This window comes from Scyliorhinus canicula, chromosome 2 (genome assembly GCF_902713615.1).
Source record: "Scyliorhinus canicula chromosome 2, sScyCan1.1, whole genome shotgun sequence".
In the NCBI taxonomy this organism is placed as follows: Eukaryota; Metazoa; Chordata; class Chondrichthyes; order Carcharhiniformes; family Scyliorhinidae; genus Scyliorhinus; species Scyliorhinus canicula.
In genome coordinates this window covers 120,108,282-120,125,937 of record NC_052147.1, presented here as the reverse complement: position 1 = coordinate 120,125,937, position 17,656 = coordinate 120,108,282, and the positions used below count along the sequence as shown (strand labels likewise).

Below are 17,656 nucleotides of genomic sequence, written 5' to 3'. Positions count from 1 at the left end.
ACTGAATTGTTTCTGCCAAATTTCAAACCAAAAATGCACTTTTGTTCATTAATTAGAAAAATACACAGCTTATTTTGCCGAGCAGACAGCAGTTGTGGAGCAATGAATTAAATTGTGGGTTGGCATCCAACAGGATACTTGTGTCCAATGAATATCGATACCTTCTGCAACATATGGGCTGTATGTACTCATTAAAACTCTCCTCCATATAGGACTAACCTATTGGCTGATTTTAAATGATTACATCTGTTAAAGATATGTTTCACATCATAGCCTTTCAGATTGTTAATCAGTCAGTGCATCCTCCCACTATTTCCTACTGTGCTCCAAGGAAGGAGTGTGAAGATATAATAAAAATTGGAATTTCAAATAAAGTTTCTGTAACCAGGCGCCTGATTTTTAGGCCCCACAGGAGCCAGGAATAGAAGCAGATGGGAGCTCATAATACCAAAAATAGTGGCACTTTTCTGGAGGAAATGAGATGCAGCTACCTGCCCGCATGTGGTGCATACAGCAATCAAACTTATTAAGGGCCCCCATGTTCCACAGGCACTGGGGGCCAGTTTAGCTGGCTAGAGGTGGCCTCCTTGCAGCAAATCGGAGAACCAGAGTTGCAGGCAGGCTTGCCCATCCTTGTTCCAAAGAATAGTCATATTGGACTTTGAAACGTTAACTCTGTTTCTCTCTCCACAGATGTTGCCAGGTCGGCTCAGCTTTTCCAGCACTTTCTGTTTTTATTTAAGATCCCCAGCATCTGCAATATTTTGCTTTTATTACAGTCCTGTTTAGATGTAGCACTTCCTCCCACCACCAGAGGGGTAGTCCAGCTGCAGATGTCACTTTTTATTTTAAATTTGAAGATGTTTGGAGTGAGGGCATCTCCATTTTGCAGCACTTGCTTTCCATGGAAACCGACTGCTGCTTTCAAGCTAGAAGTCTCTGATCAAGAAGGCCCTTCTGCTTTGAGAGCCTACCGGCTATACTTTGGATGCGGCACCCACTCTCAGTTAATGCCTCTCTGGGAAAAATCACAATGAGTGATTGGGTGAGTGGGTGTCACTGGCTGGCCAGCACTTATTGTCCACCCCACAGGGCATTTGAGTCAACCACAATGCTGTGGATCTTGAATCACATGTAGGCCAGATCAGGTAAGGACGGCTGATGTCCTTCCCTAAAGGGCATTAATGAACCAGCTGGGTTTTTTTTACGACAATTGACAATGGTTTCATGGTCCAGATATGTCAACCAATTTCAACCATCTACCCACAGCGGGATTTGAACCTTGGCCCCCAGAGTATTACCCTGGCGCTCCGATTACCAGTCTGTGAGAATACCACTATGCCACCACCTCCCCTGTTTTACACAGAACTATTGACTCCCATTTGAATTTGACAACGGGTTCAAATGTCCACAGAAAAATCCGATGTTTAGTACCCGTGTCTGATATTCCTTCTCTTGTTGGGAAGCTTCTCTCATTTTCAGTGCTTTCCTTAGACTGGAAGCTCAGTACCTGGAAACATTGAGCATTCTTTCTGTTCAATCTTAATAAATAAAATCAGTCCCTTTTTGAGAATAAATGTTTTGGAAAGAAAGGGATCTCTGATGTAGCTGTACTGTCCCTTTTGAATTTGAGTCAGTTATAACAGCTTGTTATAATAGTAAAACAAAAGCTAATAACTAGATATATGACATTGCATTGTCATTGGGAAAAACTTACATCAACCATCCGCTGAACATGTTTACTGATGGTCTTGGGATCAGGCTTTGTTGACACTCCGGGGGCCCAGTCTGCTACAACAGGTGGCTTGCAAGGAGTTGCTGGCTAAATGATACAATCATAAAGAGCTATCAATTACTTTTGATCTGCAAATCATCCAATGCAAAACATTTTTTTTCAAATGATTGTTGGATGCTTTTATCATCAGTAGTTTGGACAATCTGGCACAATTTCAAACAAATTTGTTTTCTGCATTAGTTATTGGATGTTAACGTTGTTCAGGTTACTTGTGTCAATGTCAGTATACTTTCTGTATCTTCCCTGTTCTAAGCTGATTAACTGTTGACAAGTAACAAAGCAGGTTTTCTTTTCCATGACATTGTGTTTTAATTATTAAATTAACGACAGATGTATTTGTTACTTATTTGATGTAGAAATTAAATTATCAAGGAATATGAAGAGATAGTAAATTGTTCTTGTTTACATTTTTAAAAAAAGAGGACTGAGACAAGGCCACTAATGGTTACACCTGGTAAACGCATTAGTATTGACAGTGAAATGCCAGAAATCTTAAATAATTACTTTGCCTTGGAATTTAGCAGGGCGGCGATTAACATTTTGGACACAACAGTAGTAGATGACATTAAGAATTATTTAAAGATACACAAGGTAGAAAGGGGCAGATTGATATACTGAACAGGTGGTCCAGGTGGATTGTGTGATGAAAGAAATTAGGAAAGAGATAGCTACAGTACTATTACATAGATCAATAATTCATTAGAAAAGGAAAGAGCAGCAGAGGACTGGCAAATAGTTAATGCGATTCTTATATTTATAAAGGGGATAGGACAAGTCCAAGATAAGTTAAGGGAGCTATCGACCAATTAAATTAATGTCAGTGGTAGCAAAGGACCAAAGGGGTCTGGAGGGTACAGATACACAAATCACAAAGTTGAGACAGAGGTTAATAAGGCCAATTAAAAAAAAGCACAGGGGTTATTTTCTAGAGGAACAGAATTGAAAAGCAGACAAGTTGAGTTATACTTTTGTAGAAGTTAGACCACATTTGGAGTGCTATAAATAGTTCTGGTCTCCATATTATTAAAATAGTATGGAGGCAGGATAGCACAGTGGGGCAGTGGTTAGCACTGCTGCCTCACAGCGCCAAAATCCCAGGTTCGATCTCAGCATGGGTTTCGCACCCACAAACCAAAGATGCGCAGGGTAGGTGGATTAGCCATTCTAAATTGCCTGAATTGGAAAAAATGAATTGGATACTCTAAATTTATTTTTAAAAGAATATAGTATAGAGGCACTAGAAAAGGTGAAAATAACATTTGTTCGAAAGTAACCAGGAATGAGAAGTATCAGGAAAGATTTTAAAAAAAAATTTAGGGTAGCCAATTATTTTTTTTCTAATTAAGGGGCAATTTAGCGTGGCCAATTCAGTTAGCCTGCACATCTTTGGGTTGTGGGGGTGAAACCTACGCAGACAAGGAGAGAATGTGCAAACTCCACACAGACAGTGACCCGGGGCCAGGATCGGACCCGGGTCCTCAGCACCGTGAGGCAGCTGTGCTAACCACTGCACCACCGTGCCGCCCTAAGTATCAGGAAAGATTGAACAAGCTTAGGACTCTACTCCAGAAAAGGAGACACTGGGGTGACCTGTGGAGGTTTTTGAAAGGTTCTGATAGGGTAGCGGTTAAAGAATGTTATCACCCATTGTGAGAACAAAACTAGAGCCCATAGATATAAGGTTGCCACTAATAAATGCAACAAGGATTCGTACTACTTGGAGAGAGTGGTTAGAATGTGGAATACACGACTGCTCGGAGCAGTTGATCGGCATGGTTGCATTTAAGGGGAGACTAGATATGTGCATTAGAGGGAATGGAACAGAATGCATAGTTTTATTAAACTCTGGTAAATGAAGAACAATAAAAGCACAACAAGCACATTTCTTAAAAACGTTTCATTGGCAATAAATCAGGAGAAACTTCTTTTCTGGAAAGTGGCTAAAATGTGGAACTCACAACCCCAATGAGTAATCGAGGTGACTAGCATGGATTCACTTAAGGATTAGGGTGAGGAAACTGGATAAACACATGAAAGAGAAAGAAGTAAAAGGATTTATTTAGGGGGTTAGATTAAGAAGGTGTAAGGAGTCTCACATGAAGTGGAAACTCTGGTATTGAACTGTTTGCCAGAATTGTAACATATGTGATGTATTTGGAATTTTGTAGACCTCTAAGTTGGGTCTCTGAGATCTGAAACTGAGGCCATTGCACCACTAGGCATGGGCATATTATTCATCAGACTGTCTAAAATGTATTCATGACAACACTAGCAGGAATACAGTGTAAACACCTACCCAATACAGCCTTAACAATAGTCACCAGAGATTTATCACTAACCTCTTAACTAGATTGGGAAGCAGTGCATGTACACCATTTCTAGATCCATAACAGTTATACTGACAATTGTAGACCCTATAATTAAGTCAAGTAGAAAATTCCTACGAAGGTTGGTAAAATATCATTTATGCAGAAACATCTGTGCACATAATCATTCTATTTTGTTTGCAAGACGACAGACACTTTGAAACAGATAATCAGTGAATTATTCTAAAGTGGCTTAACTGGAGCACTCCTGTTGGACAGGAATATACACACAAAAGAGGGCCAGGCAAGTATTGCCGTGTTATTTAAATAGCCAGACATATCGGAACTTTAAATAACCTGGGAGTAATTTTGATATTGGCTGATAGAATATTGTCTGTTTTACACTACCAGCTACTTATAATGTACCCGTACTGATAACAGGTGGCTGATCCAAAGTCAAAATGATCCAACCCTCCTTTAATCAGATTCAGATGTTTTGCAGAGAAATCCAAAATGACTAATTTCAGGTCACTTTGCTTCTCAACTGGGATTAGCATTGACCCTGTACGATATTTATAAATGCTGAGATGAAACTGTTTGTGTTATAGGTTTTGGTTTAACTCCCAAATTGTATGAATGTCTTTTCTTTCAACTAAAATGTTTCCCAGAAAAATTCACAGCTGCTTCCAAACTGAAATCAGTTACTAACGTCTTAGGAGCCATGGAGCATCTGATTTGAATATAATCCAATCTGATTGTCTTTCAAATTTCTCCATCTGCGTGAAATTAATTGATCACTCTGACAAGATGATCACAGCTATAATCAGCATTAAAGGGTGTCACAACATGGCATTTAGTGTGAAATACCAAACATCATTTGATAGAAATGGTCTTACTGGAGCTTTATTGTTTCTTGGCTCACGTGCATATGAAAGCTCATAAATTTCATCTTCCGAATAGTAGAGATCCAGTGAAAGCTGAAATAATGCAGAATACCAATTACATCAGCAGTTTGAAATAAATATTTTAGATTTTACTCACTGTGCTATATATATGACTCATTTTCGACATGCATCTTCTATTAGCAATTGACAGGTTTGCTAATTCGGAAACATTATACTCATTCATTTCAATTAATGATTTAATGATTACTGATTATTCAAACCACACCTATTGCCTAACAGAAAAGACCAGTAACCGTGGTTACTGATGGCTTATGATAGAATGGTAGTTGCTGGAGTCACGCTTCATTTAACTGCACCAAACTCTGCTTTTAATATAGCTCAGATTCAGAATATTTCAGAAAAAGATCTCTATTGTGACCAAACATTTTGATTTTGCTTCTGTTTTCTTTCTTGTATTCCTCCTTTTGACTATCTCACTGGGGTACGACTTTGCAAGCACCTTGTCCCAGGCCATGAAGACCTTACCCCTGTGAGCATTGTTCATATGAGCAGTAATGATGATCGGCATTGGGCTAACTGCAGATAGACTGACAGAATGAGGAACTTCATTTAGATAGATTGTAAAGGTTGGCATTGCTAAAGCAAAGAGAACATTTGATGGGGGTATTCAAAGTCATGAGGGGCATGGGAAGAATAGATAGGAAGAAATTGCTCCAACTGGTGGACGGATGAAGAACAAGAGTGCAAGGGCTTAAGGTAATTGATAAAAGAAGCAAAGGTGATACGAGGAAAGTTGCTTTTCACATAGCTAATAATTATGGAATGCAACATCTGAGAATATGGTGAAGCCAGGTTCCATCAAGGCATTCAAGAGGGAATTTAATTATTAACTGAAAAGAAACAAGGCTATGTAGAAAAGGTGGGAGAGTGGCACTAGGTAAATTGTTCCTTCCAGATACCCAGCACAACATGATGGGCTGAATGGCTGAACCATCCTATGATTCAAGGTCTTATCCTATTCGCACCTGCTGTTTATTAATGCGCTAGTTAGGGGATCAGGATCCTAACTGTAGTCTTTCCTAATCCAGAAACAGTGTGGCTAACTGTAGTGACTCTATTGCCGGACCACGGAGATGAGCAAGAAATTCAGAGGTGGAGGGCAGACCTGAACTATTGGAGTGGCTCCTTGGGATTTTTTTTTCACACATTGAAACATTGTGTTTAGCATTAAGACATTCCTTAAGGATCACTAGTAAAGCACATCGTAACCAGACAAAGCAAACAGTAAATTATTGTCCAGTAAGAGCATTCAAGAACCCTCGCGGGAAACAAATAACCTTCCTGGAAAACAAGTGCTTAATACACACATGATAAATGTATGACTCTTCCCTAATGCATTGTTATGTGAAAGGAAACTTTCACTTGTTACAATACTTATCACGAGCAATTCCATCCTAGTACCAATATCAAGGTCAATGGGTATCCATCTCTTTATTTCTCCACCCCACCCCTACCCCATTCCAGAGTTATGACCAAGTAAACAGGCAAGGTGATTAACATAATCTAGTCTTCCATCAATGCTGCAACTGAGCATGCAGCTAGGTGTTCAGGTATTCTGATGACCGCTCATGTTCTCCACAACCTTGAGAAATGGACTACCCCCTGTCCACCTGACTACCTCTCGCCCCAAGCTGACTACTCCCAACCTGAACTGCCTATCCCCCAGACCAGACTACCGCATCACTCCTCTGCCACCTCACCCAAACTTTTCACCTACCTCACCCACCCTACCCACTCACGGATATTTAAACTGGACCTTTAAACTTACCATACATCAGCTTGTGCTATAAAAAGTGGGTGTGCCCTGCTTTTCCCCAACTCTACTCCGCTGGCTATGACTGACCTCTCTACAGGTCGCTGTACTCCACACTTCTGGGAAAACTGGATTTGGAAGGTCCCGGAAGAAATATGGAACTGTGTTGAGTCAGGGCAATGTCCGACGGAGCAGTAATCAGACAATGATTGTTGCTCCTCGGAAGAATTGATTTATGTTAGATATTATGTTATTTAATAAATAGACTGATATCTTTGGAGAAAGATAATATTCAAAATATAATGCAGGTGCAATTTAACTCGATCCCACTCTGAAGTTGCAGGGCCTTAAGTGACTGATTAACGTTTTGATTTATTATCAGTAATTGGATTCTATTTCACATGTCCTAATGGGGCTGCCCAGAGGGTAATAATCCCTCATAACGCCCTGCATTTAAGAACACCATTTGAATTTGTATGATTACATCTAATAATGGTCAAGGAACAGGCTCCAGGCAGATCATGGGAATCTGTGCTAATACAAGCTCTCCGCTGCCATTTCAAGCATAGTACCTCCTGCCGACAGAACTACAAATACAAAGGGGAGCTAGCTGGTTGAGTGTGAGTGAACTTGCTGAAAATAATGGCTGCTGGAAACAGTGGAATCAGATTAATGCTCATCTGCTTTAATTTAAGTTCACCAATTTTCAGAGAGCATTATTACTGAGTTCTGCTCAGTTCAATGCTATCGGTATAACACAAAGGAAGTGGTGTGGTAAGATTAAAGAGAATCAGCAATGTATAATGTGTATTCTATATTCTCATTGCATTGCCTTTCATAAGTTATTCAATTCATTATTGGCCATGCACTTTAGACAAACCAAAGGAGGGAAAGGTTGCATGCTTTTAAAGGACTCGATCCTTATGAAATGTGTGCTTAGCAAAGCTTTTTTAAAAAAATTAAAGAAAGACTTACATAAAAACTAGGAGCAAGGGTAGGTAATCCAGCCCCTCGAACCTGCCCCACTATTCAATACAATCATAGTTAATCTCATCTCGCCTCAACTCTACTTTCCTGTCCGTTCTCCATGACCCTTTAGCACATTACTATTTAAAATTTTGTATCTCTCCTCCTTAAATTTACTCAATGGCCTGGCATCCACCGCACTCTGTCGTAGCGAATTCCACAGATTCACGACCCTTTGAGAAAAGTAACTTCTCCTCATCTCGGTTTTAAATCTGCTATCCCTTATCCTAAAACTATGACCTCTCGATCTATATTACCCCACAAGGGAAAGCATTCACTCTACATTTACTTTGTCAGTATTTTTATCATCTTATGTACCTCATTCTTCTAACTCGAGAGAGTATACGCCTAAACTGCTCAATCTCTCTTCAAAAGACAAACCCATCATCTCTGGAATCAATCCAGTGAACCTCGCCTGAACTACCTCAACTACATCCCTCCCAAATAAGGGGACCAAAACTGTACACAATACTCCAGGTGCAGTCTCACTAATGCCCCATACAGTTGCAGCAACACTTCCCTACTTTTACTTGTGACAATAAAAGATCATTATTATTATTATTATTATTCATTTAGCTATGAAGGCCAAATTTCCATTTGCCTTCCTTGTTGTCTGCTGCACCTGTATGCTAGTTTTCTGCAATTCACAAAAAGATACCCAGAGCCCTCTACATCGAAGCACTCTGAGATTTTTCTCTATCGGTTGCCTTTCCATTTTCCGGACCAAAATGGATAGCCTCACACTTATCCACGTTAAACTCCATATGCCAAATTTTGGCCCACTCACCTAACTTATCCATATCTATTTGTAAATTTCTTATTTCCTCATTGCAACTTACTATCCCACCTATTTTAACACAATCTGCAAATTTGGCTCTAGTACCTTCTATCAAATTATCAAAGTCATTAATATAGATTGTAAATAGTTGGAGCCCAAGAACTGAACCATGTGGCACCCCACTAGTTACACCTTGCCAATCAGAATAAGACCCATTTATCCTGACTCTCTTTCTGCCTTCTGGTGGTTAATCAGTCCCCTACCCAAGCTAATAAATTAACCCTAATTCCATGTGATCTAACCTTGTGTATTAACATTTGGTGCGGCTCCTCATCAAATGTCTTCTGGACCAGAATGATAGCTTGATCTTGGTTTCGGACAATGCTCGGCACAAAATCGAGGGCCGAAGGGCCTGTTCTGTGCTGTACTGTTCTATGTAAGTCCAGATGTACCACATCTATGAGATCCCCATTATCCACTTGGCTTGTTACATCTTTGAAGAACTCTATGAAATTAGTCAAACATGATTTATTCTTCATAAAACCATGTTGACTCTTGATGGATTGCATTTTGACTTTCCAAATTCCTATTATTACTTCCTTAATAATGGATTCTAACAATTTCCCAACGACTGATGTTATACTAACTGGTCTGTGATTTCCTACTTTATTCCTCCCTCCCTTTTTGAATAAGGACATTGCATTAGCATTTTTCCAATCCACTGGAACATTTCCCGTGTCTAGAGAATTTTGGAATATCATGACCAATGGATCCACTATCTGTGCTGCCACTTCCTTTAAAGCCATAGGAACTAGGGCATCAGCCCCTGGGGGCTTGTCTGCCTTCAATCCCAATAGTTTGTACAGCACTTTTTCCCTGTGGATAGTGTTTGTACTAAGTTCCTCCCTTTCTATTACTTTTGCATTACCTGTTATTATTGGGATGGTACTCGTATTCTCCACCGTGAAAACTGAGGCAAAATATTGATTTAGCGTCTCCGCCATTTCTGTGTTCATTTTTTTGGGATGAAATCATGTGTAAGTGATTTGCTGATATGTTTTGATTCAACACATCAAAATTAATTATATCCGTTTAAATACATGAATAAGAAGATGGCACCTCCTTACAGTTTTATTTTGCAGACTTTAATAGTAAAATTATCAGATATAAAATCTAGACGCAGGCATTTTCACATGGAATGCATAGGTGAAACCAAACTACCAACAGAATGGTCGTTTCTCACCTTGTAGCTTTCAGGCTGATTTTTTTTTGAGGGGAGTTGGTTTCAAAAGGATAGTTTTTTTCCCCCAGGGAACAACAGATTAGAAGACGAGACAAAGAGTTTTATTAATAGTGTCCACCGCTGCAGATCCAGAGATTCTGAACTGGTTGCTTGTGACCAATGACTAGATCCAAAATCAATAATTTAGAATATGGGCTAAGGTCAGTTTAGCACCAATAGTCACCAGTCTGCGAGATATATTAGCACCAATCATAGGATTGTGCAGAAAATGACATTAGCAATAGCAGCACGGTGGTGCAGTGGTTAGCACTGCTGCCTCACAGCACAGTGAACCTGGTTTCGATCCTGGCCCTGGGTCACTGCCTGCGAGGAGCTGCCACATTCTCCCCGTGTCTTCCTAGGTCTCACCCCTACGACCCAAAAAGATGTGCAGGGTAAGTGAATTGGCCATGCTAATTTGCCCCTTAATTGGGAAAAAAAAGATTTGGGTATTCTAAATTTATATTTAAAACATAAATAGCAAGGGCTGAATTCTCCGTCGTCAGGATGCTCCGTTTTACCGGCAGCCTGGGGGTTTCCCGATGGCATTGGGCTGCCCCAGAATGGGAAACCCCATCGATTAGCGGCAAAATCTGTGTCAGGGTGGGTTTCCTCCAAGTGCTCTGGTTTCCTCCCGCAGCCCAAAGATGTACAGGTTAGGTGGATTGGCCATGATAAAATTGGCCCCCAGTGCCCAAAGATGTGCAGGTTAGGTGGGATTATGGGATAGGGCAGGGTAGTGGGCCCAGGGAGGGTGCTCTCTTGGTGGCCAATGCTGCTCATTGCTTCTTCTGCACCATAGGGGTTCTATGGTTTTTTGAGGATTCAAACTATTTTATCCAAATGTTAGGTTTCTCTTAAGTATTCTGCATTATTAGTATATTTTCTCAAACTTCCCTTCTATATTCTTTGAAGAAATAGTGGGCGAGATTATCCGACCCCACGCCGGGTGGGAGAATCGCGGGAGCGCCGGGCGAATCATGCCACACCGCCCTGGCACCCGCACGCAATTCTCCCACCCCCCCCAAAATGGCGTGTCGCATTTTGCGACAGGCCGCTCGGAGAATCGCCGCTCCGGTCGAGCGCCGATTCTCCGGCCCGGATGGGCCAAGCGGCCTGCCGAACCCGACCGGTTCACGCCGGCGCCAACCACACCTGGTCGCTGCCGGCGTGAACAGCGTGCGACCGCTGCATGTGGGGCCTGTGGGGGGCGGAGGGAGAATCGAGCACCGGGGGGGTGCTCAGGAGGGGTCTGGCCCGCGATTGGTGCCCACCGATCGTCGGGCTGGCGTCTCTGAAAGGCGCACTATTTTCCCTCCGCCGCCTCGCAAGATCAATCCTCCATGTCTTGCGGGGCAGTGGAGGGGAAGACGGCAACTGCCCATACGCAGGTTGGCGCTGGCCAACCTGCGCATGCGCGGGTGGCGTCATTCAGGCGCCACCGGCCGCGTCATTCAGGCAATGCCGCTTTGACGCAAGCGTCAAGGCCCGGCACGCGAGATTGACGCGCCGCCGCTCCTAGCACTCCAGGGAGGGGGGGGGGGGGGGGATAGGGGGCGAGGAGCGGCCTCCGACGCCGGAGTGAAACACTCTGGGTTTCACTCCGGCGTCGGCACTTTGTCTCCCTTTGGGAGAATTTCACCCAGTGTTAATCAGCTTGTTTCCACAAGAACTTGAATTTATATAGCACCTTTTCCATAGTAACATGTCCCAAGGTGCTTAATTAATGAGCCAAATTGGGTGATTTGGCTATCCTTATCTTGGCATTTTTGAAAGACCTATGTCCCAGTGATTGAGGTGCCATAAGACCATTAGACATGCAAGCAGAATTAGGCCATTTAGCCCATTGAGTCTGCTCCGCTATTCAATCATGGCTGAAGCAAATTCTCCTACCTTCTCCCCATAACCCCCGATCCCCTTATTAATCAAGAACATATCTATCTCTGTCTTAAAGACACTCAGTGACGTGGCCTCCACAATGCAGCAATGAGTTCCACAGATTCATCATCCTCTACCTGAAGAAATTTCTCCTCATCTCTGTTTTAAAGGATAGTCCCTTCAGTTTGAGACTGTTCCCTCGGGTTCTAGTTTCTTCTACCAGTGAAACATCTTCGCCACATCCACTCTATCTAGGCCTCTCAGTATACTGCAAGTTTCAATGAGATTCCCCCCTCATCCTTCTGAACTCCATCAAGTACAGACCCCGAGTCCTCAACTGGTCCTCCTATGACAAGTCCTTCATTTCGGGGATCATTCTTGTGAACCTCCTTCGGACCCTTTCCAAGGCCAGCACATCCTTCCTTAGATACAGGGCCCAAAACTGTGCACCATACTCCAAATGGGGTCTGACCAGAGCCTTATACAGCCTCAACAGTACATCCCTGCTCTTGTATTCTAGCCCTCTCAACATGAATGTTAACATTGCATTTGTCTTCCTAACTGTGAACTGAACTAGGACTCAAGTCCCTTTGTGTTCCTGATTTCCGAAGCCTTTTCCCATTTAGAAATAGCCTATGCCTCTATTCTTCCTACCAAAGTGAATAACCTCACACTTTTCTACATTGTATTATATCTGCCACTTCTTTGCCAAATCTCCTAGCCTGTCCACACCCTTCTGCAGCCTCTCTGCTTCCTCTACACAACCTATCCCTGTGTCTTGTTGTGTCGCCTTGTTATGTCTGGGAATTCAGTAGTGATGGCCACGCTGAAGGAGGGCAATTTCAACAGCATTTCAAGTTGAGGACAGGGTCGGGGGGTTATGTCTTTAAGAGGGAATTATGAGGCAGCACAGTGGCACAGTTGAGTAGCACTGCAGCCTCACAGCGCCGAGGTCCCGGATTCGATCCTGGCTCTGGGTCACTGTCCGTGTGGAGTTTGTACATTCTCCCCCTGTTTGCGTGGGTTGTGTCCCCACAAATCAAAAGATGTGCAGGGTAGGTGGATTGGCCATGTTAAATTACCCCTTAATTGGAAAAATTATTGGATACTCAAAATTAAAAATAAAACAGGGAATTATGGGTTTGAGCTGGAGAGGAAGAATGCCAGGTACCAGGATGGGAGGAGAAAGGGAGTGAAAGAGATGAAGCATCTGTTTCTGGAGGGAAGATTTCAAGTTTAGAGGGGTTAGGGGTGAAGAATGGGCTGCAGTGTGAGGAGGGAATTAAGATTTGCAGGTGCGGAATTTTGCAAGAAAGACTTTTCCGAGTTTCTCAGTGGTGCAGCCCTCCTTATTGCTGGAGAAAATACTGTTGGTGGGGGCTGGAGAGTGGGGTTGTCTCAGTGATTTATGGTAGGATTATGGAGGAGGAGAAATAGTCAATTGAGAGGATTATGGCAAATTGGGAGGAAGCGTTAGAGACAATGCTAGAGGATTATGGTTTGAAGTGCCTCGACCTCCTGTGTGATTCTGGGGCTGATTCAGCTGAAAGTGGGTATAGGGTGCACTTGACAAGGGCAAGGACTTACCGGTTGTTTGAGAGGGTTGGAGGATAGCGGTGAGCAGTGCGGGAAGGGCCCAGTCAACCATGTCCATATGTTCTGATCCTGCCCGAAGTTGGAGAGGTATTGGAGGTCAGTTTTCAGCACCATGTCCGAAGTTCTGCACGGAGGCCATATTTGGGGTGTTGGACCAGTCAGAGTTGCAGTCGGGAGCAGGGGCCTTCACCTCGTTGATCACTTGCAGGTGGGTCCAGTTGGGGTGGCGGTCAGCTTCTCACCACCGTGTCTTGGTGTGGCTGGGGGACCTGCTGGAGATTTTCGCCTTGGAAAAGGTAAAATTTGCACCAAGAGGGGTAGAGGAGGGGGTTCCAGCAGAAGTGGTGGTTGTTAATTTTGTGTTTTGGAGGTGCTGGGTTTGTGTAAAAATGTTAAATAAAAAATGTTTTCAGAAAAATACAACCTGTCCCTCTACAGTTCTTTGTATCATCTGCAAACTTAGCAACAGTGCCCTCTGTTCCTTTTTCCAGATCATTAATGTATATCGTGAATAGCTGTGGTACCAAAACTGACCCCTGCGGAACACCACTAGTCACCGGCTGACATCCTGCCTTGTCTTGTCTCAGTCAGCCAAGCCTTTATCCATGCCAGTACCATGCCCCAACACCATGGGCTCTTATCTTATTAGAAGCCTCCTGTTCGGCACCTTGTCAAAGGCCTTTCGGAAATCCAAATAGATCATGTTCATTCGTTCTCTTTTGTCCAGCTTCCTCATTACTGCTTTCAAAGAATTCTAACAGATTTGTCAGGCATGATCTCCCTTTGACGAATTCATGCTGACTCAGTCATATTTTACCATGCACTTCAAAGTACTTCAAAATCTCATCCTTAATAATAGACTTTAAAATCTGACGAATTCAGGCTAAACGGCCCATAATTTCCTGTCTTCTGCCTCCCTCCCTTCTTAAACAGCGGTGTTACATTAGCCATTTTCCAAACCTCTGGGACTCTCCTTACCTCCAGTGATTCATGAAATAAATCTTTTTGCCTCTACTAGTGGTCGACCTTAGATTGTTTATCACCAGATGAGTTAAGAAACTATCAGAGTAAAGGGAGACGTACTGTGAGCAAATGCAACAGGTCCTTGTTTGCATCCAGTGGAGGTGCAGTGTTCTGAAGCTGGACAAGCTCATTGATGTGGTTGTAGAGAGTCTGCAGTTTGTGTACATTAATCTTGTTATCTTCAACATAGTCTGGCAAGGCTTCATGTAGTGAGATAAGATCTTTCAGGTGGACGCCCAGAATAGGGATCTTGAAGTCTATGCATTCACTGTACACGCGTCGGTAGTTGTTGTAGTTTCCACTGGACGAAAGCAGCTCAGTCATTTCATTCATCACCTATATTGGAAAAACCCAGAGTTACAGACAAGTGTGTTTGAATGTCATTACCTAAATAAATCTTTTATCTTTAGCATGTTTTCCTTTTAATTGCTGTGCGGTACAAGTGTCCAACAAGGGGGTAGAAATTTGTCTCAAGAGGGAATACAAATGGTCAGTATCACACCAGCTGCCTGAGATCGTCCATCATTATACTGTATTTGACCAGGATGGTATGGCCTTTCTTTGCTCTGTTGGTTGTGGAACTGCTTAATTCAGCCTAGCTGCTTTATTTATCCTATGAGTGTTTATAGCAACTCAATTCAATCTAAAACATGCTTGCTACTGATTCTGGCAGGCTCTTTTAAACTCCCCACTGTTTTTGTCTTCTGGGTTGATGCAATGCTGGAGTAAGGGATTTGTCGGGCTGGGAGATTACAGATTGTGACAGTATATAAACATGCTGCTACTGAGCGCCGACAGTGGTTGTTTCTACTCTTGTTGACATACATTGAAGACTACTATCCAATGTATATTCTGTGCTCTTGCTACCCTCAATGCTTCCTCCAAGTAACCTTCAATATGGAAGAGTATTGGCTAATCAACTTGGGGGAGGAGGTGGCGTAGTGGTATTGTCACCAGACTAGTGGTCCAGAGATCCAGGTTACTGCTGTGGGGACCCGGGTTGAAATCCTGCCATGGCAGATGGTGAAATCTGAATTCAATTTTTAAAAAACGAAACCTGCAATTAAAAGTCCAATGATGACCATGAAACCATTGTCGTACCATGACCCCCACACCCACCTGCGCTTGCCTGTGGCCTGTAGCCCTTCCAAGCCTCTATATGGATCCGTTACAGGCAGAAGCCACCACTCCTGATGGCACCTGCCTGTAGCATTTGGCTGACATCTCTCAGCAGGCGGGATTTCTATCCCTGGGGTCCTGAATCCCAGTGACAGGCACTTCATCTAGTCAGGCTTCCCCCTCACATGTGCCACAGGTTTCCCACTGGCTCTCCAACCGGCATGCTGAACATAGAACATAAAACAGTACAGCACAGAACAGGCCCTTCGGCCCTCAATGTTGTGCCGAGCCATGATCACCCTACTCAAACCCACGTATCCACCCTATACCCGTAACCCAACAACCCCCCCCCCCCCCTTAACCTTACTTTTTTATTAGGACACTACGGGCAATTTAGCATGGCCAATCCACCTAACCCGCACATCTTTGGACTGTGGGAGGAAACCGGAGCACACAGGGGGAGGACGTGCAGACTCCACACAGACAGTGACCCAGCCGGGAATTGAACCTGGGACCCTGGAGTTGTGAAGCATTTATGCTAACCACCATGCTACCCTGCTGCCCCATCAATTACATGAAATTTCACCCACTGTTCTTAGGAAGATGTGAACATAGGTACAGGAGTGAGACTAACATAGAAGTCCTTTGAATAGAATACTAATCAAGTTGCCTTCATTGTGAAAGCATATGCTGGATGAGCTGACTGTTCTTTTCTGATTTTCCACTTTATGCAGCCATGTTCTGGTGGAAATAGACAATTTGAAACTGAAAGAGATTTTCAGAAAATGGATGACACTAATTCTTTAACAAGGTGTAATTTTTCACAGAGGGTATATGATGTGGAGATTTTTATAGTTGCACAGAAAAACAGGGGAAGAACATTTAACCTATCATTTCACTGACACATTGATGCCATATTTAGCACTGTTTGTATTCGATATCCTAATCAGAACAGCTAAACCCCAACATTCCTATCAAGACAAAATTATTTTCTATTACTTTTTGCTTTACTTCTTTATTTCCAACTGACTGACAGCTTCTAAGGTACATAGAGAACATGGCATTTCATTTATGCTTGAATGGAACAACTGTATTGTACTGGCTGCAGATGTGAACCTGCCAATTACAAAGGGACCAGATTGCTTGATGCCTTTGGAAAAAAGTTGTTGGCCCCTTGGAATGTTGCTGTCAATTACTAGAGAAAAGCTGTCAATGGGATGGCAATAGGGGCTGCAAAAAGTTGACCAAGGACTTCCGAACTCGGAAGGGAAAGTCAGTCAGGGTTTCGAATACTGATTACTATTCACTGACTGCTGCTCGAAGCTCCATATCAACGGGTATCTGGTGATGACACCATTGAGCTTTCCGGTAATGTCTCCCACAGTCCAATAGCCTGTACCTATATTGTCTAGGCTTAAACACGAAGAATGGCCACAAGATATCAAAGGGTACTTGATGCCCATGGAGTTACACCCCAGCATGAGTCACACCCTGAAGAGATGGGATTTGGGGGGCGAGGGGTGGGGGTTGGGGGGGGGGGGGTTGGGGGGGGGGGGGCGAAATGAGGTTGTTGCAGTCAGAATTGCAATATTCAACAAATTTGCATTAGTTGATTGCTGCCTTGCAACGTCACAAAGTGATATGAAAACCAACCTCTGTAACAAGCGGCTGACAGACAAGAAAACACCAACCTTATTAACATCATGAGGGACACAGGCACTAGTTTCTTTGAGTCTGGAGATCGAGCTATGACACAAACCTCCAACTACAGCCATTAGTGTATTAAAGTTCTGCAACTGCTGGAGTTTCTGTGGAGAAGGTAAGATGACAATGCATTCTAAATCAAACAAGTAGAATAGTACAACAATGAATGATTCAGATCTACAGTACCGCAACCCATCATTAACACCTCCACCTGGATTCAAAATAGTAATTGTTGAAATATGTATTTTCCTATGTGTGTGGTCTTAAAGAAAAATTCCCTTACAAGTTATAATTATGATCAAATGGCAAATTAATATTTTATCTTTTGTTGAAATCTTTGTTTGGACAGCATTTTTCATAGTTTTACATTTTGTACTTGGTTCTCAAAGTTGCATGAGTTTCTGACTCAGTATGGTCTGCCACTGCATTCC

General features: G+C 42.8%; 1 protein-coding gene across 1 annotated transcript in view; it reads right to left on the bottom strand.

The window, feature by feature from the left end:
• Positions 1-17,656, bottom strand: part of LOC119957737 (RAS guanyl-releasing protein 1-like) — a 133,204-nt gene that overhangs the window by 23,036 nt on the left and 92,512 nt on the right. Inside the window, exons 8-11 of the mRNA XM_038785822.1 lie at positions 17,213-17,329; positions 14,463-14,738; positions 4,998-5,078; positions 1,718-1,822 (exon numbers count right to left, since the gene is read on the bottom strand). Of these exons, the coding sequence (XP_038641750.1) occupies positions 1,718-1,822; positions 4,998-5,078; positions 14,463-14,738; positions 17,213-17,329 (579 nt within the window). The remainder of the gene's footprint in view (positions 1-1,717; positions 1,823-4,997; positions 5,079-14,462; positions 14,739-17,212; positions 17,330-17,656) is intronic.